General features: G+C 38.7%; 2 protein-coding genes across 2 annotated transcripts; one reads left to right on the top strand and one right to left on the bottom strand.

The window, feature by feature from the left end:
* Positions 1-1,442: 1,442 nt before the first annotated feature.
* On the bottom strand, positions 1,443-4,340 carry LOC115750163 (zinc finger protein GAI-ASSOCIATED FACTOR 1-like). The gene is made up of 3 exons (XM_030687348.1): positions 4,142-4,340; positions 3,194-3,590; positions 1,443-2,733 (listed from the first exon to the last, which is right to left on the bottom strand). Exons 1-3 carry the CDS (start codon positions 4,338-4,340, stop codon positions 1,443-1,445), a joined length of 1,887 nt encoding a protein of 628 aa, XP_030543208.1.
* A 14,051-nt stretch (positions 4,341-18,391) lies between these two features.
* LOC115750201 (nuclear transcription factor Y subunit B-1-like) lies at positions 18,392-19,341 on the top strand. The gene has a single exon (XM_030687393.2). The coding sequence runs from the start codon at positions 18,414-18,416 to the stop codon at positions 19,068-19,070; it is 657 nt and encodes a 218-aa protein (XP_030543253.1). The 5' UTR covers positions 18,392-18,413; the 3' UTR covers positions 19,071-19,341.
* The last annotated feature ends 2,882 nt before the right edge of the window (positions 19,342-22,223 follow it).

Genomic DNA, 22,223 nt, shown 5'->3' with positions numbered 1-22,223 from the left:
TTATATCGCAATTAATTCTCAACAAGATGCATCATGGCACTAGGATACTTGTTGCCACTTCAAATTAGGGAGAATTACTAAAACAATTCTAAATCTATTGAACTTCGCCAATTCGGTCCTAAATCTTTTAATTTTGACAATTAAGTCCTAAACCTTTATTAAATTTTGCCAGTCAAGTTCATTCTATCAATTTTGGCAGAAATTCGCTGACATGGACGCCATTAGTCCTATGTGACACTGCCGACGTGGACAATTTTTATTAATATTTTAGTATTTTTGTGATTTTTTTTCCTTCTTTTTTTTTTCCCTTTCTTCTTTTTTTTTGCCGGTGATCGGGCGGGAGTACGCGAGTCCATCCCCAAGGCGAGACCATCCCGCTTGGCCATGGCCGGTGATCGACTATCGCTTGTGGCTGGTGGGTGGTCGCCAACAAAAGGAAGAAGAAAGGGAAAAAAAGGAAACATAAAAAAGATAAAAACAACCTTACCAAAAAAAAAAAAAAAAGAAGATAAAAACAAAATTAGAAAAAAAAAATAATTAAAATAATATTAATAAAAAATTATCAATGTTAGCGCCGGTCGTGTCACGTAAGACGGCTAGAGTTCACGTAAAAAATTTCCTGCAAAAATTGGCCGAACGAACTTAATTAGCAAAGTGTGAAAATATCTAGAACTCAATTGGTAAAATTCTGGCAAAAAAAAAAAAAAAAAAAGAAGGCAAAATCGAAAGGTTTAGACATAAATAGGTCTAAGTGCAATAGGTTCAAGATTTTTTAGAAAATTTTCACCTTGAAATCATGATAGGAGCAGAAAGCAGCTGTTCGATAGAATCTGGCCTAAAGTCATAGTAAAGTGATGCTTCAAAACTAGTGTTTCTGTAGAACTTCCAAAGACATGCCATAATCATTGTCTAAGAAAGGGCAACAAGTATAAGTTATGGTCTTTGGACATACACAAAGCTAAGCTCTTAGTTACATTGCGCATGTCTAAGTTAATAGCTACCAACTCAAACACATTTCGAATATGGAATGAACATATTGCAAATTTCGTGAATACCCATCATTTCGACCTTTCCCAAAGCTCAATTCATCCGTCTGGACACTCATGCTAACATATGTAAGATGTTTTCACTTTTCTTCTTTTTAACCTTTTAGTACCGAAGCGGGTGGTCACCCGTTCGAATCCTAATAATTGCGTGCAAATTGCTGTGGTTCATGTAATTAAAAATTCTAGGTATTGATATACGTGCTCGTGTAAAATAACGTGTTAAAAACTAATACAACCAACAATCATCACAATCCTTTTTTTGATCAAGTATACTAAAAGATTCTTTCTGGGTTCAATCTTTTCTGACAAACACAAATGATGTTTTAGGAATATCCACCGCAGTACAAAAGAACAAACAACTCTCCTCCGCCGCCTCCTCCTCCTTGGGAAAAATAATCAAGCATCCCATATTGGTTTCTCCATTGCTGATTCGCCATGAGAGAGCTGTTGAGCAAAATGACCCATCATTGCAGGCAATCTCTGCTGGCTCATCCCCTCCATCTCCATCCTCTGCTGCTGTTGCTGTTCATGCAAATTCCCCACGTGCCGCGACCCGCCGAGCCCCAAAAAATCGAGCGTCGTCACGCCGTCGTTCTTACTTTTGCTACTGCTGTGATTGTTACTACTATTGCCTCCGAACATCGTTGGTCCTATTGGAACATTCTTCTCCGACGGCGTCCTTCCTTGCCCGAAGCTCGTCGGGCTATTGTCTTCATGATCCACCACCACTCTAGGAGTGCTCTTCATGTTGTGATGATCTGCGCCCACCATGAGCATGCTGCTAAACATCCCCATGTCGCCGCTCATCATTACGTTACTACTCTCGTTGACATGCGGCATCGGGTTGTGGTGATGGTCGTGTGGGTTGCTCTTCTGCAGGAGCTGGTTGAACTGTTCAGGGTGGGGCAGCGGCGGGGGCGACTGGAACCCGTGATGAGGATGATGGTCGAAGGAAGCCGGGTGCACGTTGTTGCTGTTATGCTGATGCGGGACATTGCCGATGCTGTACAGAGACGACATCGACGGCTGTGGTCTGGTGGGAAGAGGAGGAGCGGAGCTGGTTGGGATGAGTTGTTGTTGTTGCTGCTGTTGCTGCTGGTCAGGTCCAGCCATGAAGCTCTTCTGGTGCATCATGGGCGAGTTGATGCTGTTGCTCGCGGTCGCACCCATCTGGGCCGCCTTCTGTAGCAGTGCAGTCGCCGACATGTGGGAAGAGGAGGCGCCGCCGCAGCCCGCTGCCAGCAGGCCGCCACCGCCACTGCCGGCCTTTGCTTCTTGGAGGTAGTTGAAGCCGCCGGACGAGGTGTTGGAGCTGAGCTGGAGGCTGGAGGAGGAGGGGGAGATGGCGGCGCCCCTCGGGCAGCCGAAGAGCGTGCCCGAGGTGGTCGAGAACATGCCGGGAGGCGACATCATGCTCATGCTGCTGAGGTTGTTGGTGTTGGGCTTGAGGGGCAAGGGGACGATGTCCTGGGGGAGGGACTTGAGGGGGTTCTTGGAATCGAAGGTGGCGTTGAAGTCGGTGAGGAACATGGGGGAGGCGGAGGAGTTGGTGGTGGTGTTGAGCATGGGCATTGAGGAGGGCAAGAGGTCATGGTTAGGCATCTGCTGGTGGAGGCCTTGGTTCACCTTGTTGTTCTCCTCGGCGAGCGCGTCGCAGAAGGCACGGTGGGTGATGAAGCTGTCTCTCCTGCAACCTCCCCCAAAAAAAATGTGTGAAATAGTAAAAGGAAATATATTCAACTGTTGCAATTTCATTTCTTGGCCCTGGTGTTTTACTTTATATTGATTTCAGTAAGTGAGGTGAATAATACTTCTAATTTGAATGGGTGTCTGTTGAAGTGAGTTCGAAGTTGGGAAATGTTTTAAGACCCGATTGCACTATCGGGTCAAGTCTTAGGACTCAATTGTATTTTTTGACAAGTTTAGAACTCAATTATACTTCATGACAAGTTTTAGAACTCAATTGATCTTTCGTAACCATAGAAATTACATTACTTGGACACTGTATCCTGTATGTCAAGGAGAACATCTCCAACATTATTATGGCCAGAACTTGTGTGCATGTGTCTTTCAGACAATTCTTGATCATCCACCAAACAATGCATGCACATGCGATATCGATCCACAAGAGAAGGTTAGGATGAAACCTGGAAAATATGGTTCCGCAGTCGCACTTGTACTCCCGAGTCCCGCAAGTCTTCTGGTGCGCCTTCCAGTCGGACTGCACCGCGTACTTCTTCGAGCACTTGTCGCACTTCCACTTCTTCTCGCCGTGCTTGCGGCTGTAGTGCTTCTTGATTCCTGTCAGGTCCCCGAGGGCGCGAGCCGGGTTGTGGTGCACGCACGTCGGCTCCGGGCAAATGTAGACCCTCTTCTTGGCCTCGTTAGGCGACCTTTGTCTGAGCTTCCATGGGAGGTTGTGCCCCCTTCTGTGCAGCTGAAGGTTCTGGTCTCTTTGGAAGCCCTTGTTGCAGATCTCGCACACGAAGCGATTCGTCGCCATCAGAGTCGTCGGCGATAGAGCGACGACTTCAGCATTCGGGTCTATAAATCACAAAATAACAGGAGGAGACTTTATAAATAGAAAGAAAATTGAGTCAACAGAGATTTTCTTTCACAAAGGCAGCAATAGTACTATCAGCAGACACGTTTGGTTTGAGGAATGGGATAAAGATAGAATAAAGCAGGATCAGTACGGAAATAGTTGTTCGGCTTATTTCGAAACCTTCAAAGAAAATACAGCAAGTGCTGCTATATACTACATGATCTTCTACTGAATAATACTACTAAAAATTGATCAAATTGGTTAGAAATAAAAAGTAAGACATATGAAACATTATCGAGTTGATAGTTCTCATTTCTATTAACATTCTTGATCAGTCTCTCACCTCACTTGAGCTCAAGCGAAATGTTTGCCGTGCAAATTGTTTTTCGGTGTCTTTTGTGCTTATAAACAACTTTCGTTAGGACTATATTTTGACATGCACTCATGAATCACATACACAACTTCACCATGTTTGAGAAAGCATACAACTAATTCAGAGGATCAGCAACATATGTAATCAGTTTCCAAGGGGAGTGGATGAGTTTATTGCCTGGTGTCCCCGGCAGATTCCTCTTCTTCTTGGCCGGCTGTTGCTGCGAGGTGGAGCCGCTGTCGTTGGTCCCACTGGAAGGTTGCGAGTTCGGCCCGTGAAGATGGCCTTGCAACTGCTGTTGTTTCTCATGCTGGTGGACTTCCTCCCCAGTGTTTCCTGAAGAGAAGCTCCCTTCTTCACCTGTGAAGTTTGACATTTTTTCTTTGAAGAGTTGCGGGGGGTTTGATGACTAGACAATAACTTCAGGACCTTTTTGTCTCCGTCTCTTCACGAAATCTGTTGGCTTTCTTCCTAATTTGTTGTTGGCGGTGCTTGCTGGAAGGAGGGCTTGTTTTGTGATGAGACCAAGACAGGGAATTTGATCATGCTAGAGGGAGACAAATTTGAGGGGGAGTTTCTCCATTTCTTGATGAGAAAGGAAAATGGGTTTTTGTGGGAACCTGGTCTTCTTTGGCTTTATATATATTGGGAACAGACAAACAGTTGCCCTAAAAGATACCTTATAAGAAATGTGTTATCACTCCAATTTATCTGAAAATTCTTGAGGTAGTGGTGGTGTGTTAGTTGTTTAAGCACTTGGAACACCCCCTTCGAATATGGAATTCAAAGGGATCAAATAGGAAATGATACTTTGAATCATAGAACTATAGTGAAATATACGATCAACCAACATTTATCGAATTTGAAAAAGAGCCAGAAGAAATGGTTCGATCCTCTTATTTTTATTTCTAGAACCGAGAGATCCGTGAATCGGAATCCTAATGCATATAGATACAAGAGAGGGTAAATCGATGGTTCAACATGATATTGCTAGCGTAGAAGTTAATTTCACGTCATCAAGTAATTCAAGAATAAGGAAGTTTGAATGAAATACTTCCTACTTATTTACCATGCACAAGTTTTAGAACCATTTTCCACTGTTTTAACTAGTGTAATGCAAGGTTTAGAAATGCACATTATGGGTCATATATTCCACAAACAATAAGAATTTGCAATCATTTTTGTACATTGGTTTTAGTACAAAAAGCACTATTCTTATTCGAAGATCATTAGACTCAAGTTAATAAATAGAGGGAAGGCCATTGAAATCTCGTATTCAAGAAATGCGGGACACAACTTTTAACACCCCATCACATGTGGAAAATTAGGCTAAAGATGTGCGAAGGGTGGGGAGCAATATGCACGCAAATTAAAACTTAGGGCTTTGAAAGGTATGTAATTTGGCACTTCGATACCATAATAGAATGTCCAGTCAAAAAGCTTTAATCACTCGCATAATTTGTCCTTCTTTGTGGGCAATCGAATCAATAATCCCGTAATTTCTTCTTCTTATTTTTGTCTTTTACTCTCTCTAGAGAGTTGATAATTCTTAATTGGGACCCTGCCCATCTGGATTCCAAGTATATTACAGATGTTGGATTATTACTAAGCAGCCAACCATCTATTTTGGTTTTTTTTTTTAGGGTGAATATAGAAACCTTGGAAGGTAAATTGAGAGCGAATTCACTCGCGTTCACACCTTTATTGTTCATAAATTGTTGGCTAGTTTCAAATTGCTTCTTGAAGTGTATAATGTACATTGTTCTGGTGAAGAGAGTTTGCCCTTTACTGGCACCAAGACGATTGGCAAGGAGTTCTGCTATTAACTCATGTTGAACTAATAATTTTTGTCAGGTCGTTCACTAGAATGGACAATTTGCTAAGCTACGTACATAGAGAGTTATGTACACTAGAAAATTTGTAAGTGGTTTATGGGACTCTTGCCTATATTAATATATGTACTTATACTTCCATATAAAACCTATAAATGTGTATGTTTTAAAGATTATCTCACATCATTAAAATCCATGTTGTAGTAGGTTTTATTTATTCATATAGTATTCATCCATCTAATGACTTCGCCCCCCCACAAAAAAAAAAAAAAGAAAGAAAGAAAATCCACCTAATGACAATATACTTGGTTAAAATTTCTAATACCTAGCTTTTTAGTGCTTTAGAGCAATTCACATAAATCTTTTGCGTTTTAGTAAAAGCACAGATAATATTTTTTAGCAAGATAGGATACAAAATTGCAATTATTTTGGATACTTCTATCCATTCATAGGATATATACCTTCCATTGCAATCTTATGCAAGATTGGCCTGTTCAAATGCTTGATGCTTGGTAAATCAGTTCACAACATAATCTTATTGAGCATAGAAAAAAGTCTGATTTTTCTCAAATTTTTAACTAATGATGAGTTATTTGACTATCTGAACAGCTTCTTTTTCATTTGGATTTTGTTTTTTTAGCCTCCACATTCTAAATTTTGAAGTTATCTAAACGTGAATTCTCCAAAAATTCTTTAGATACGGCCTTTAAATTTCTTTTTTCTGGCTCTATCCTTCGTTTATTAGCTTTTGAATATAGATTGCAAAAGGAAAAAGATAAGAATCGAAAGAAGGTGGAGGACAGGCGCATGGCAGAAGCTGTGTCACGCAAAATCAGGGCCAACTTTGTCAACTTCTCAATGGATTTCTACTCTGTCCACCGAAATATTTCATATTGGTATAGTCATTAGGGTTGTGTACAGAAGCAGTAAAAGTCAACGAAAAAATAATCTTGCAATACTCTCAAGCGTAGTCTAATGACATGGCCATACTTTGATTAAATGAGAAAACAAATTGAAGAAGAGACTTGACTGGTGATTATCTAAAGTATGAGTAAATCCATCATCATTGAGCAGAAAAACTAATGAACTAGTCAAATGTTGGATTATGCAAAGTGTAAGTCTAGAAGACATGGAATGATGGGAACTATTATTGTTGTACTAAAGGCTACGAATTTTCTTATACTGACGTACATTTGATCAAAGTATGGCCATGATTTTATTAAACGTACTACATTTGTATAAAACATGGTGATTAAATTCTTTTCAGATAGGTCATGATTTTATTAACTTAGGTCTCTGAAAATGAATAAAATAAAACTAATCGTCAGATGCCCATGTTCTTGGTTCTATTGGTTTTGCCTTTTTGAAAGGAAGCAACCTTCTACAACGACATAAAGATAATAGTTATGGACTCTCATGTTCCACTTTGTGATTCTTCTTCTACCAAATTGTCCTACTTTTATTTAATTTGTACAATTTTGATAATGAAAGGTAGAAGTTCTTTTTCCCCGGTTTACTCTGATTAAGATACATTCATCGTTAAATATATGAGAGATTCGATTAATTTAATGCGATAATTGAAGCTTATTTTGTCACTACTCGCTAGCCAAGTATGTAATTAGAGGGACATACGGTGCGGCATTCTGCTTGTCTTGATGGATTCGAACGGCCACAAGCAACCAAACAAGTGAATGTCATTTTAGTAGCAAATGTTGATGATGATATATAAGCTTTGGTATTGTTTTAAAATTCCTAAATTAAATTGATTGATTAAGGAGTCACATCGTTGTGAAAGCGCTCCGTAATGATCACTGGGGCATTACCTCATACAATACAAACATTAAGGCCTGATGTGTTAACCTCTTCATTGGTTCGTCGATAAAGTTCCACCACAAAGTTAACTAGCTTATTTTTCATGTCGTTCATATAACTCGAATGCAACATAAGCTGCTTACAAATTGGAACCAGAGTCACTTCAAATTCCATGATGTCTAGTCTCTGTCTACTACAAAGTCCTAAGAAGCCAGCTTTACACTCGTCTCAACCCAAGGATTTGTTAGGGTTAGGCACACAATTATAACGAAATAGAGCGTAAAAATGAGAAAGTGAAATCGAATACAAGGTTTATTCTGGTTCACCCTTAAACTAGGGTTACATTTGGCAGGAGATTCTACTATAATTACCCATGTTCTTTCGTGTCGATAGGAAATATGAACTACATTCTGGCAAGATTCAAATGCATGTCGTATGCATGTTTTATCGGGCGTGGGAAAAAGTCCGGGCTCCAAGCTCAGCATAAGAGAGTCGATTGAAGATTTGATGTGTACACCTGCTCGAACCTAAGATGGTTTATTCCCTTTTGTCTGATGTATAGAATTCAAATGAGTCTACTCATGGAAATTGAAAATTCAATAACACAACCTATGTTCTGACAGGCTTGTGCTAGGGTTTCCTCCCGAAGGGTGTGGTCGAGGGAAAGATGAATATACGTTTGCAATTGCGAGAAACATGCTTGTCCTTCAGTCGTGTTCAATTCAACCACAAGCACCGGAAACGACAAGCCGCTCGGCAATAAAAAGAGGGACAACAAGGAGACATCAATCCCTATACCAGACAACAAGCAAAATCCTATAACTCCAGTCAAGAATATGTGCTTCGAAGACGGTTGGATCGTAGATTCTTCTCCCCAAATTTGATAATACTTGGACGCAACAAGAAAATCGCCATGTTATCATCGACGAACATCGATGTTTTTAATGAGACCGAACGCCGGTACAACAACTCGGTGACAACAGATCTCCAACATCCATACGCTTCCAATTCATTTTAGCTTTAATATGGAATGTTTATTTAAACTAGGGTTTTGTTCGTAATGGGTTTGTACCAGGACGAAGCAGCATTTGGATGATGACAAGATTACAGTTGAAAGGGGGAATTCATAGTGCTTCGTTGACATAGGCAAATTGCCTTCTTGGATGATACCAACACAAAAGACGGGTCAAGGCAACTTTTTTGAATGACAATGACTCAATCATAGAGAAGTAGTAAATGATTGGCATATGGTCCAATTATTGATGATAAGAATTTTTCGTACTCTTTTAATTGTGAAATTTTGAGTGGGGAAGAAAAACAAATTGTCTTTAAAAGCAATTGGACCGAAACGGTTGATTTTAAGTGGTTCAATCAGGAACCGGTGACCTTTTCCGTCTGGTTCAATTCCCTAGACCTGAACCTAGTTAATTGAAAATCCGGAAATTAGTTAAATTGGGTTCAAGGGATTTTCAAATTAGGATTGTATCGGTTATTTTTATGTTATTTATAGACAATAAAACACATGCAATTTTGTAAATTCAAGGAAAAAATAAAGTTAAAACCACTAGTACATAGAAACATTCATATTACGGCTAGACTAATAGCCAGGGATGTATGCAAATTGTCTTGTCCATGTGTATCAAATGAGGCTCCACTCACACGATTGCCGGCACGGCTTTCACAGTTAATAAGATTAAGTGACATTTAAACACATGATCTTCTTGATCCATATCAAGCTTTTAACCACTTAGCAAATCCTTAAGTAAGATTTGACCAACCTGCCCCCCCCAAACAAAAAAAGGACCTTAAGTGAGAGTGAAAATGAAAATCCGATAGCCTCAAATTCTAACCCAGCATGGCCTTACATTTCTTAGCTTAAATATTTTGGGCTGGGATTTCGGCCTCATTCACATTTCGAGTAGGCCTAGACATTCGAGCTTTATTGTGTGAAGCTCAAAATAGCCTTGCTTAGATTGACTCGAATTTCTTCATATAATTTTTATATTTCTAATAACATTTTATTAATGTTTTTTTTCACGAAATGAAAAAAATGAAATTTTCCAACTGAATTAGTTATGTTTTTAAATTATTAAATTAATTTATTTTATTTGGGCCGGTCTTGTTTAGGTTGGCGCTTGCTTTCTAGCTTGGGGTGTCCACGCCTGAAAGTATTGGGCCAGGCTAGTTTTGAAGAGTAAGCCCGGCCCGTTAACACCTTACCGTTAGATGTTGACATCTTATAATTGAATCATGTTATTTCTTCTGATCGTCTAACAAGAAATCCAGAGAATAGTACGCTAATGTGTATAAATTTAAGACAATGTCATCGAGTAATCGATGCATGAATGGTTTATAAGGTGAAATGCTTTAGCTAAAATGTAGTATAATAAGTATTCTAAATGTGTATAATTTGTTCAATTGAGCGGAAGTTGTATTGAAAATCACCAAAATCGTATTGTAATCTTAGGAAAGAGATTATGGGCCTCATATTATATTTGGGCTTGATCCAGCATAAGACCATAAACAAGATAGGCTAAGTGGGGACTTTGTTTAGGACCAAAAATTAGGATTATGGATCTCCACCTTTGATTAAAGTTCGTTTGTTTCATGAAAAATAAATAATATAAAAATATTTTCTGAAAAAAGATTATGGGCCTCATATTATATTTGGGCTTGATCCAGCATAAGACCATAAACAAGATAGGCTAAGTGGGGACTTTGTTTAGGACCAAAAATTAGGATTATGGATCTCCACCTTTGATTAAAGTTCGTTTGCTTCATGAAAAATAAATAATATAAAAATATTTTCCGAAAAAAGATTACTTCTATCGTTTGAAATAATTAATTAATAATCCTTCCTTTCCCACCATCTTGCAAATCCAAAAGAAAATGCTAAATGTGGGTTTAGCCTAACCTAACTGATTCTCTTACGATTAAAATGGTTTTGGACTTCTCATAAGAAACAGATTTGAGACGTTGCTTGATCTTCCTAACTTAGTAAATGTACATCTCAAGGATTTCAAAAATTCATCGAAAGTACGAGATGGGACTCTTTCGTCCTCAAAGTTTGATATGTGTCGACCTAACATTTTAACCACCAGAAAACCTTAGGACGTGTGCAACTCTCATCTTTTCAAGGATTCTGTCCGTCTTTGGGAACGGGTAAGTTTTTGGCCCCAAGGTAACCTCATGCAACACCTTATATCATCTCAGATGCTATCATATCCATTTCTGATACTAATCACTAACTTGAATTACAAAACATGGTTTTAAAGGCAAATCATATTTCCACGGCACAATAGTTTTCTTCCCCTACTTGTTAAAAATCCCAGTTTTCATTGGTTAACTTTCCCTTAAAACTCGTACACATCCTTCATGCAGATCCTCGAAAATTATTAAGACGAAAATACCATCTACCAAATTGAGTAGATAATCAAAGAAGTCTATTTGTTTTTTGTTTTTTGTTTTTTTTCTGTTTCCAACATTTTCTATCTTTCATTTGTGATATTTAAACTTGTCGTAACCTACATGAATAATATCTGTTTATATTACATTCGAAGTTATTAAAAAGAACCGAAATTTTCAATTTTGTAATCTGAACATCAATTATTCGATATAAATGGTCGTGACTACACATTATAATTAACATTCTCATTTTTTTTTAAATCAAGTGAATTCTTTTCATACTTTAAATTATAGATACTATTTTACTAATTATGTGTATTTGGGTTTTCCATTTTCACATTACTACAATAAGATAGATCATTATAATGGTCTTTTTCTTTAATTTAACTACAACTTTGCCATTAAATAAGAATACATTTACTCTACTGTAGAACCTAAATTTAATTTTAGGCAACAATTGAACTTTGTCGTAACAAAAATAATATTTGCTTTTGTCAAACCGCTGTCACTGTCACATGATTGAGTGCGGAAAAGCACAAAGAACTAACTAAAGGAAGACAAAATGATTGAGTCCAGAACACAATTTAGTAGCGGATATTTTTATTTTTACAATTTTGAAGAGTTCATGGGGATTGTGAGTCAACTTTAAGTGCAAGTTAGTCTAATCGAAACACAGAATTCTGAAATAACAAGAAGAAAAGGTTGTGGTAGAATACTATTTGATTGTGAAAATACCATTTTGGGAATTTATAGTGTTACCCTGTCCAGCTAAACCTATAATTATCGATGCTTTGCTAATTTGCAGGGGATCCATATTTCAGATATCCTTCTCTGACAAACTTTAGTTATCTAATTGACAATAGTTTGGCTAATTAAGGGCGTGTTTGTTCGTGGAGCGCTTCTCAACGGAAGAAAATGTTTTCCATACAAATTATTTTTGTTTTTTATTTACATTTAGATCTTACTTTCGAATAATCATTCTCTCTGTCACAATTATATTTTTTTCCCCTAACGAAAAGTGGTAAGATGATATTAGCATCATTGTCTAAAATGCTATGAACATACTAAAATAAAATGAATCTCTCAACAGTCACGGAATTTCGCGCGAGAATGGTTCTCTATTCTGCATGACCGTAATGAGTTTGAGAAAACAATTTCTTTTTTATAGGACGGAGAAATCATTTTCTCCAATTTTAACTATGGTTTTTTTACCTTGAAGGCAAAACCTTTTCTGTTGATTATTCTATTGCAGCAAACCAAACATATGGAAGTTTGGAAAAAATCGTTTCACGGAAATCGCTTTCATGAAAATAAACACGTCCTAAGATAGTTTATTTTTGAGTGAATAACCGGGGTGGTATAACTAGGACAGCTTCATTTGGCCAAGGAAAAGAACACTATGAGAGCTTTCATCACCTCCACTTTTGAAAAGCAAACTTCATCGGATCATATTTCTAGCACCGATTCTCCATACGTTAATCAATTCCATTTGACATTGATCTTATAATCACGTAACCGACACTTTCTTTCATCAAGTTAGAAGGGCATTGAAAGATAGAATTTTGAGCAATTTTTTTTTTTTGTTGCACCAAGTGGTAGTTGAAAGCATGATTAAATATAGCCAAATAGAGGGGGGAAATATTAAATAACACCAAGGCATCCGGTGGGAGTCGGTCCAACTGGAAGTTTGAGGAAGAATAAAGAAAGAATATCAAGAAAGGGCAACAAAAAAAAAAGGTTGTATTCCAAAGCAGGCAATTAAAATCACAAAGGCATATGCTAAATTAAGGTAAGGAGGACCCTAAACAAAGTGGAATGCGGGAGCAAAAGAGGAGGTATTGCATTCCTTAATCCTCAGATTAAGACTTTAACATAATTGGAACAAAGCCCTACTTTTTAGCCAAGGTCACTGAATTCAATCTTGGATCAGATCGTGTCGGATGCCCACTACAGAGGAGAGCAAAATGGGTAGAGAGAATCTCAACAAAAGCAGGTAGGTGGTGGCCTCCACAAAAGTAGAGAACAAGCTGATGCACATAAGATTTTCTCAGGGTCCTCTCTCTTGATGGAATTATACTGCATGCAATTAGGTTGATCGGTTCCTAGTCCGATCTGGTCCCATCTAGAAATCGAGAATTGGACCAGCAAGTTGGGTTCGGTTCCCGGGTGGCTCAGTAGAACTAGTGAATTATTAGTAAATGTGAGTAACACGGATTCGAATTTCAATATATTAATCAAAATTAGGTTTACATTTAAGAATTAAATAAATAATAATCGGTTCGGTCTGAGTGATATGATTCTCCCTTAGAATTGGGAACTGGACCAAAAATTACGTGTTTCAATTTTATGAAATTAAACTGGAGCCTTGGGGAATCTGACCGAACCGGCCGACTTTGCTTTCAAAACTGTTACTAAATGACGATGCCTGTGCGGCTGGCGTCATAATGACCAGGCTGGGAGTCGGAGGGAAACAACAAGTGGTTGATGCGGCTAGTTTTGCTGATGAAACAGTAACTTGATGGGACTTCCTCATATGACGGGGTTCTATAGGCTATGCGACAATAAAGTATGCTAACGTTGGCTATTGGATGAGACGAACGATGTTGAAATTAACGTTGACCGAAGGATCTTAGGACTTTTCGAGAAAAAATGAGGAGAAGCAAGATTAGCTCTAGATGTGCACTCGGGTATGCACTATTCTGTACATCACACCATATGCACTTTAGAATCGTCTAGCCCTGATACCAAGATAAGAATTGGTGGACTACTGCCAACAGTAGTCAACACTTAATTTTTCACACGGTATATGAATATGAGGTCTTTAGTTTTTTTTTTTCTTTTTCGAGTCCCTGTTTGCCTTAGCAATCACATATTTCCATGCTTTAGTCTTAAGTCAAAGTCTAGCCTACTCATGAGAGGGAGTATTAGAGTAATTAAACACTTCACAACGACTTCATCTAATATCTTAATCTTTCATAACATTTTGCAGTAGTTCGACAAAATTTCACAGTAAGAGATCTTGAATTCAAATCTTTTTAGACCCCTATTTGTCTTTTCTATTACATATTTCTATTCTTAGGCCAAAGTCTGACTTACGCGTGAGGAGGAGTGTTGGAATATTTAAATGTGAAACACGTCTTTATCGCTTAAGATTTTCAAACAGTTGACGGTGGTCATATAGAATCCCACTTGATGTCATAGTAGGAGGTCTTGAATTCAAACCTTTTTTTGCCCCTATTTGTCTCCTAATTTACGTATTTGCATGCCTAGGCCAAATCCAGGTGAGGAGAGTGTTAGAATATGTAAATATTAAATCACCAATTCATCTAAGAGATTAAGCTTTTTAAACAGTTGGTAGTGAACCTATAAAATTTCGATGAATTAACAAAAAAATTGAGATTTTTCTTTGTTGTACTTCGAGCGTGTGTGCGTGTTGCGATACAAATGTTTATTTGTTTCCACAGATCGGATTATATACGTGCTTAATGCTTCAATTGCGTCAATCTGGTATCAAAGCGGGCAGATATGTCGGAGAGCCGACCCAATGTCCTTAGTGACGGCAAAAGAAACACCCTTCTCGGTAACGAAGATAATTGAATGCTGGCCTTGTCTTAAGGTATCTCAACGAACCATGGAGCAGGGTCTGCGACGGACTTATTAGATATATTTGTGGAGCGACTAGGTCTAACGAGAAACTCGGATAGGACTGACGAAGTGGCGCCGTGGCCGAATAACAACTGCGGCCAATGGTTCCTCGAACCCATTCCGGTGGTTCGAAGCAATTGTTGATTGACCTACTAAGAGAAATCGAATTTGTCACTATTCGGAACACGGCTGGGATGGAGACGAGGACCGTGATTGAAAACCTCGTCCCAAATCCATATGGCGCAGGGTTGAAACTAGAACTTGATGGAAATTTAGTGTGAACCAACTTTAGCTTTGTTCTTACGGATAAAGATCAAGGATGCTGAGTTGTCGTCCCTGCTATGTCATCCGACGTGGGGAGAGGTCATCGTGGTGGCACTTGGTGCGATCTTGGAGGTGGGTTAGTGGGATCGTGGTTGTGATTACGATGTTGATCGGTAGGATCAAATTCAGGTGGAGCAACGAAGAGAAGGGGAAAGCACCGGTTGTCTTGTGACAGTCCTTTTGAATAGCCTGAGTCCCTCTTACGATGACATGCATTTAGATTTTCATCGCCTCGCGTTCGGCTCACTTTTCGCGCATTGCGACCAGTCCATCTTCCCAAACAATCTTAAAGACGTAAACCTTCACATCGGCCTGGTGCATGATGAATTTGTGGAGTCTAATAGAGAAAAGTAATGTTAAGCACCGAGCTTTTATTACTTATGGCATACTTATAATTTTCATCATAACTATGTATGCCCTAAACTTATGTTATATATTGGGACAATATCTTTTGTATTTATAATGCTGAAACTTGTAATGACTTGTAATTTCCATCAAAATATGCCCTAAACTTATGTTATATATTAGGACAATATCTTTTGTATTTATAACGATGAAACTCGTAACATTGATACTTCTACTGATAGTGAAGAGATTGCCTAGTGCAATACCGTGGTTTTTTCCCTTTTCAGATTTGAAAAGGGTTTTTTCACTTAAAAATTCGCTCGTCTTCTTTTCTATTTTTTTCTACTTTTCAAATGTTCGCGTTCCTTATAGTACATTCGGGACTTTACTCATATGATGCTCCCAACAAGATTTGAACCCAAGATCACGATTAGAGAAGCAGATTCCCTCGCAATCTAAGGTGGCATTATCGTCGTATTTTTTAATACTTTATCAAGTAAAGATGCCGATGGTACTTCGAATCAAAAGTGTGGTTATAGTAATTTGCTAATAATTCAATCTCTTCTTGATTTTCTGGGTACTGAAACCATAACCGAGGCCTACCAACATTGATTCGAAGGACCATGTAAGGTAGTGTCTGTACAACTTTGTTAGGCCAAAAAAATGTACCAGATGCAACGAAAATTCGGCCAATAAAAGTAACTTTGGTATTATTCAATAATTTCTCAAATCGGTGTTGGAACACAAAGGACCCGAGTGTCTTCTTTTTTCAGTTCTAACTTTCGGTCATATAGTTCACTAAACATGGACCACTTACAGGTCACGTTGTGGAACAGTAACTCCACGCACATAAGTACGCCTGGATGGAGAAGATTGGATGATCTCGAGCAGCCTTGCGAAGGACCACCTATGACCTCGAAACATGGATCATAAGCTTGTTTATATAGACAAAAAAAAGAATGGAGAAAAGATGATGGTGGAGTTATTGTGAATTCATTATTCCTTTTATTCTAGCAAAATTTGAATATGAACAAGGATGTATAGTTAATTCACTTACTCGACCTACTCCGATTAATTACAATGCATGAAAAACGGATCATCGGGAGACCTCTTCGTTGGAGTGGGGACAAAACTACTTGAGGGTGAAAGATGCCAACATAAAAACAGGTTTAATTTATAGTATAATCCTACTTAAAAATTATTCTAATTTTGTCCTTTAGCCCAATAATTAATCCTTGGAACTGGTGAGTGAGTGAGAGAGAAAGAGAGGGAGGGACGGCGGGGCTATTGAAGTCAATTTTGTCATTCTTAGAAGTTAGGCTTCCCAGATTTAGGATGTAAAGTTTTGTTAACTCCTGAAAATCAGAAGGCATTTCCGATTTAATTATAATGTTTGTACTTCACTTCATGATTGTAGTCAATCGACACTACGAGTCATGGGAAGTGCTTCTAGTTTTCCAAATGTTCATCTGTTTTTGTTTGCCTTTGGGTTTTCCAACGTTGTTAAACCCCTATTGCTCGTAACATCTCCGAAAAATATCAAATAAAACCCCAACACTGAAAATCTGATGCTAGAAAGATGAGGTCGAATGATTCTCCAATAACCCTTTTCCTTGTATTGTTCATTGATTTCATCTCCTCGAGTGTTTAATTAACTTAGATTTTCACCAAAGCATCTAGGGCATACCTAGCTTGCATAAGCAGGAGGACATCCTGATTATAATAAGATCAAATAAAAGTTTCATAGCTTTATACGGAGCGTTTCCTCCACGATGAACGGTCGTTAACCTAATTGAGATTCTGTAATTTGTGCTTGAATTACAGCCTGCCATATGTCGATTCCATACGAGCTAAAACCCTAGGCTGATTGGTTTTCTTTTCTTTTCTTTTGGGGTATAATCTGCTAGTCCAAAGATTTAGGACCCGACCATGACCGTACCAATTCTGCCTAGGAACTAAGAAAGAGAGCTTGTCATTCTTTAGGGCATTATACTAATTAAAAACCAAAGCAGTAGGTAACCCGTCACTGCGATTTTTTCGTGTTTCTTGGCTAATAGTTCGTTTCTTTTTAGGCGTTGCTTGGCTGTGTTGGCATTTCAACATAGCCCACGTGCATTTACGTGGTCCACAAATTTCAAATGTATACCTTATTCTATGCTTGTTAAGTTCAAACTTGTCATGAGCATTAAAAAGATAATGAAGGGGTCTTAATAGAGGGGGACCACTGCCTTCATAATTGATGAGCTTGCTTCTTTTATCTTCAACTTTTAATTATATATTGCTCCTCCTATACAGTCATTTCGTGGAAAATTCAATCCGTTCATTGAAACTCACTATTGCTTTTCGAGAAGGCAAGAATTGAGGAGATCCCCTTTTTTGAATACCCGAAATTTTGGAGGAACACATGGTCAATTATTTTCCTAGTACACAACAGTATAGGGTTTGAGGACTTGATGTCTCTTGTATAAATGACATACTTTGCCCTAGACAATTGCTATTTAACCCCGCATTTGGTAGTCGGGATAAAATTCAAGATAATTTTATCATATCCTGTATTTGGTGCCTGCCTTGGACATGATAAAGTGAAATATAGCACAGATAAAATTATTCTATGAGGAAGGTGAGATAAATGTGGATAAGATTTATACCGATATACTATTCATATCAAACAATAGACAGATTAGAATGCGAGAATATCCGACTTTGTTATTACTATTCACCAAACAGTGGATATAATATAGCTAAATCTTTGGATTTCATATCCTATCCTATCCTATCCAGTTCTATCATTGCTAGAAATACAGACGACCAAACGTAGCCTAAAAGACTTAGAGTGACCAATTTGGACATGTGTATAGCCATAGTTTCAGACAAAGTACATCTTCCGAGGCGGAACAAATTTTGTTTTCGGCTTTTTCTTTCTTAAAACAAGTTACGATTGACCAGAATCATGTAGCGTCACAGTGCACCAGACAACAAAAGGGAATTTCGCCACTCGCTGGAACCTTTACCATACCTAGATCTATGGTGCAGAAGGCACCCCAAAGAAATAAAAAGGTAAAATTCTCCAATTCACAACAGATGAGATGTGTTTATTCGCCTATATAGAAGGGGGGCAGGTTCTTAAGCAATTTCAAGAGAGCGACGTGTCTTTGTTTGACAGGGTCCTCGATCTCCTCTCTCAAATGGTGGACAAATTTGGCTCGAACTCAGATAGAGAAGGCGACAACAAGTACGACTTCTCCGGAGGAGCAGCGACGAGTGCTTCGAATGAGGAGGCAAGCCCTATAAGAGAGCAAGATCGCCTCCTCCCGATCGCCAATGTTGGGAGGATCATGAAGCAGATCCTGCCCCCCAACGCCAAGATCTCCAAGGAGGCGAAGGAGACGATGCAGGAGTGCGTCTCCGAGTTCATCAGCTTCGTCACCGGCGAGGCCTCGGACAAGTGCCACAGGGAGAAGCGCAAGACTGTGAACGGTGACGACATCGTCTGGGCGCTCGGGTCCCTAGGGTTCGATGACTACGCCGAGCCGCTCAAGCGGTACTTGAACCAGTACCGGGAAGTCGAAGGGGAGAGGGCCAGCCAAAGCAAGGCCACGGCCAGTGATTCCAGAAACGAGAGGAATTCGTACGGAGACGAGTCGCTGGAGAAGCAGCCAGGTGCCGCCGCCTCCTCGTTGCCTCTGGAGTTCTTCGACGTGGCTGGCAGGAGCACCAACGGCTCTTTCTCCAAGAGGTTTTGAGAGGTAAACCACATCTTGGGAAATCAATCTAACTAAAACGATAGATTTTTAGGTTTTGCTAGTTTATAGCATATGTACTATGTGAGGCAATCTAAAATACATATGCTTGTGGTGGTGTGTGTTGCCGGGCAACTCATGATTTGAATCTTAGAATTAGCATAGATTTCCTTTTCACTGACTGTTGGTAGATGCAGAATTATTATGTACAATTGATGAAGGTTGTTAATTGAGGACATTTGGGTGCTTAATTTGCAGCTAAGTTTTACTTGAATGACACAATTTTTGCAACTTTGCGTTTTTGTGTTGGAGGTTCTTTGTGTTGAATTGATTCTAAACATGCTAATAATTTGACATTTTCTCCATCTCAATTTAGCCTTGCCTTTTTAATGTTCAGTCTTGATGATTACAATCTGCATTAACCATGGCAATTTTCTCATACGCCATCTACATTTTCAAACAAGACCTAGCTCGTGCTTATGCTTGGTAAACTGGTTTCGACCCAAGAAATTACCAGTGCACAAGTCAGATTGACAGTGCATGCATAGAACATGTAGTCGCCCGAAGCCAAGCATCTGATTTCTTTTCTTTTCTTTCCATTTTTGGCCAAAGAAACAAGCTCCAAGTAAGGAATAACCTTTGCCCTTTTTGGATGCTATTATTTGCTTGAATTGTAATGAATTTGTTTCGCTCAAAACTTGCGTTGATAATCTACAACTCGCATCTTTGAAGGAGTTTTAACTTGCTGGATTTAGTTACAAGTCAAAAGGAAATTCAGATATACCGCAAAAGACTAGTAGTTAGATTAGCTTCTTTCCTGAAAAATGAGGGGTGAACATGGTCTGAGTGGGTAGGCTTTAGACCTAGAATCTGAAGCCTACCCTTTTATAAGTGGTTCCCAGTTTTTTGAAATTTGAAACCTATTTTGGAACCTACTATGTTTTTTTGGTCCGATTCCAGGGCCAACCCGAGAACCTGCTTTTCTTTTGTTTCTTTTTTCTTTTTGCTGAAAAATAATATAAGTAACAATGAAACAATTCAAATCAAAAGATGAAATTAGATTTCAGGGCGGTTGATGGGTGAGATCATCGGATATCTTTCATATATTCCTCATTTTTCATATTAGTGAATCTTGTGTTTATGGAATTTAGATTTATATGAGTCTGATTACAAGTACCGAGAGTATGCAATAGTGAGTGCGTATTGCTGACGGATGTATGAGGAGAATATTATATTCAATTATAAGTCATTAGGAAATTTAGATTTACCGCAAAAGACGAGTAGTTAATTGAATTTCTTTTTTTGGTTAGTTACCAGTTGATCGGCGAGATCATTTGATATCCTTGATATATACCTCATTTCTCATATTAGCGAATCATGTGGGTATGCCTTCAAAATTTATTTGAGACCGATTATTTGTATTGAGAGTATGCAATAATTGAGTATCATTAACAGATGTATAATCCTCTCTCTCTCTCTCTCTCTCGCTCTCCCCGCAACAATTAAAAGAGCTATTACGACGAGACAGATGTATAATCTTCTATATTAAGAGTATGCAATAATTAAGTGCGTACTATTGACACATGAATATCTTTTTCTCACTCTCTCTCTCTTTATGTAATAACTAAGTGAGCATCAGTGATAGATGTATAATTCTCTCTCTCTCTCTCTCTCTCTCTCTCTCTGGCACGTACAAAACCTTATTAGTACTGAGCCCATAGGAGGCGAGCAAGGAAGAAGCATTAATACCATGCCACACTTTTATTTACAGTAGTATGAAGTTAATCTAGCTAAGCTATGCCTCATAGAGGAACTTTGCTGTATACTTATTGCTTACTCTAGAAAGCATATCGAGTATGGTCATTCAATAGTTGATTGTGTGATCTCCATTTGTTTAACAATACGGACATGAGCAAGCTCCATACAATTTCTAAAGAGTTTTGCTAGGGCTACAACTACCGACTTACAAAACCGATTCTTTAATAAAATATCAAACTGTAAACCACCATTTAGTCAATATCATGGTATTGTAAGAACCAATTACCACTTCTTCTTTTTTTATAATTTATTTCCGAGGATATCACGATGGAAAAGTCCTTCATTGCAACGTCCGAGGTTGACCCCAGGGGCGCCCACTTTTGTTGTCTTTCCATGGCTTCACATCAACAAGACATGTCCTGCCACGGAAAGCCACATCAGGTCTCGATCAAGCTGACATTTCCTACACACAGACGACGATGACATCTCCTTCCACAACTGGGGATGCCCCCGAGATTGAGGGGAAGTTTATTCTCTCCTTCAACGGAATCTTTCTGCAGATACTTACATAGACAAGAGTGTGAAACGAGGGTTCAAACGTTAGATTCTTCGAAACGTTTTGTTAAAGCGTTGATGTTGTGTCTGATGCCTCATGAAAACGATGCGCTCGGAAAGACAAACGGAGTAAGAGATCGAGAAAGGTAACACAAGTGAAACCCTAGATACCTACAGGTAACAAAAGAACAAACAAAAAAAGAAGCAGAGGAAAGCAACTTTTCTTTTGGACGTGGAGCTGTGTGACGGACTTCTTGGGAAACATATAATAAAAGTTCCCCCAAATTCTTCTTTTGATGAAGTCCCCTAAAAAGAATCGACCTGGTTAACAAGACTCATGAGGTAAAACTAAGCTCATCATAATAGATCAACCGAATTGAGAACCGCCAGGATCGGATTGAACCGGTTGATTCGGTCCAATTTCCAGTTTCATAAGATTAAACCGGTTACGATCGGTCCAATGCCCAGATCGGACCGAATAATATTTAAAAAAAAAGTCTTGAATGTAAACCTAAACCTAAATCAAATATGCTTAGGATGCTTAATATGACTTTCAGGTTTAGCGAAACGCTGTGCAATTAATGAGAGGTGGTCCGAAAATATGTCGTTAACGAGAAAAATTCAACGACAAATCACAACAAAAAAATGCGACTAGCCCAATGATTAGATCACCCGGGAACCGAACCGAATCAGGAACCAATCACCCCTCGGTAAAACTACGAATGCATTAGCAATGGATTTTTATATTTGTTTGTGGCCATAATTGATAGTTGAGGGTTGTTTTGTCAATTATTCATATTAAGATGAGAGAGGTGAATGCATATTACTATAGTTTAGATCTGA

The sequence above is a fragment of the Rhodamnia argentea genome, chromosome 1 (assembly GCF_020921035.1).
Source record: "Rhodamnia argentea isolate NSW1041297 chromosome 1, ASM2092103v1, whole genome shotgun sequence".
In the NCBI taxonomy this organism is placed as follows: domain Eukaryota; kingdom Viridiplantae; phylum Streptophyta; class Magnoliopsida; order Myrtales; family Myrtaceae; genus Rhodamnia; species Rhodamnia argentea.
The sequence above is the reverse complement of the archived record's forward strand: the minus strand, read 5'-3'. Positions and strand labels throughout refer to the sequence as shown.

Excerpts from the sequence above, each read along its gene's own strand:
- LOC115750163 (XM_030687348.1), bottom strand. The coding sequence starts at position 4,340 with ATGTCAAACTTCACAGGTGAAGAAGGGAGCTTCTCTTCAGGAAACACT. Across the intron at positions 3,591-4,141 it reads GAATCTGCCGGGGACACCAG|ACCCGAATGCTGAAGTCGTC; the intron begins GCAATAAACTCA and ends TGTGATTTATAG. Across the intron at positions 2,734-3,193 it reads TGCGGAACCATATTTTCCAG|GAGAGACAGCTTCATCACCC; the intron begins GTTTCATCCTAA and ends GGGAGGTTGCAG.
- LOC115750201 (XM_030687393.2), top strand. The coding sequence starts at position 18,414 with ATGTGTTTATTCGCCTATATAGAAGGGGGGCAGGTTCTTAAGCAATTT.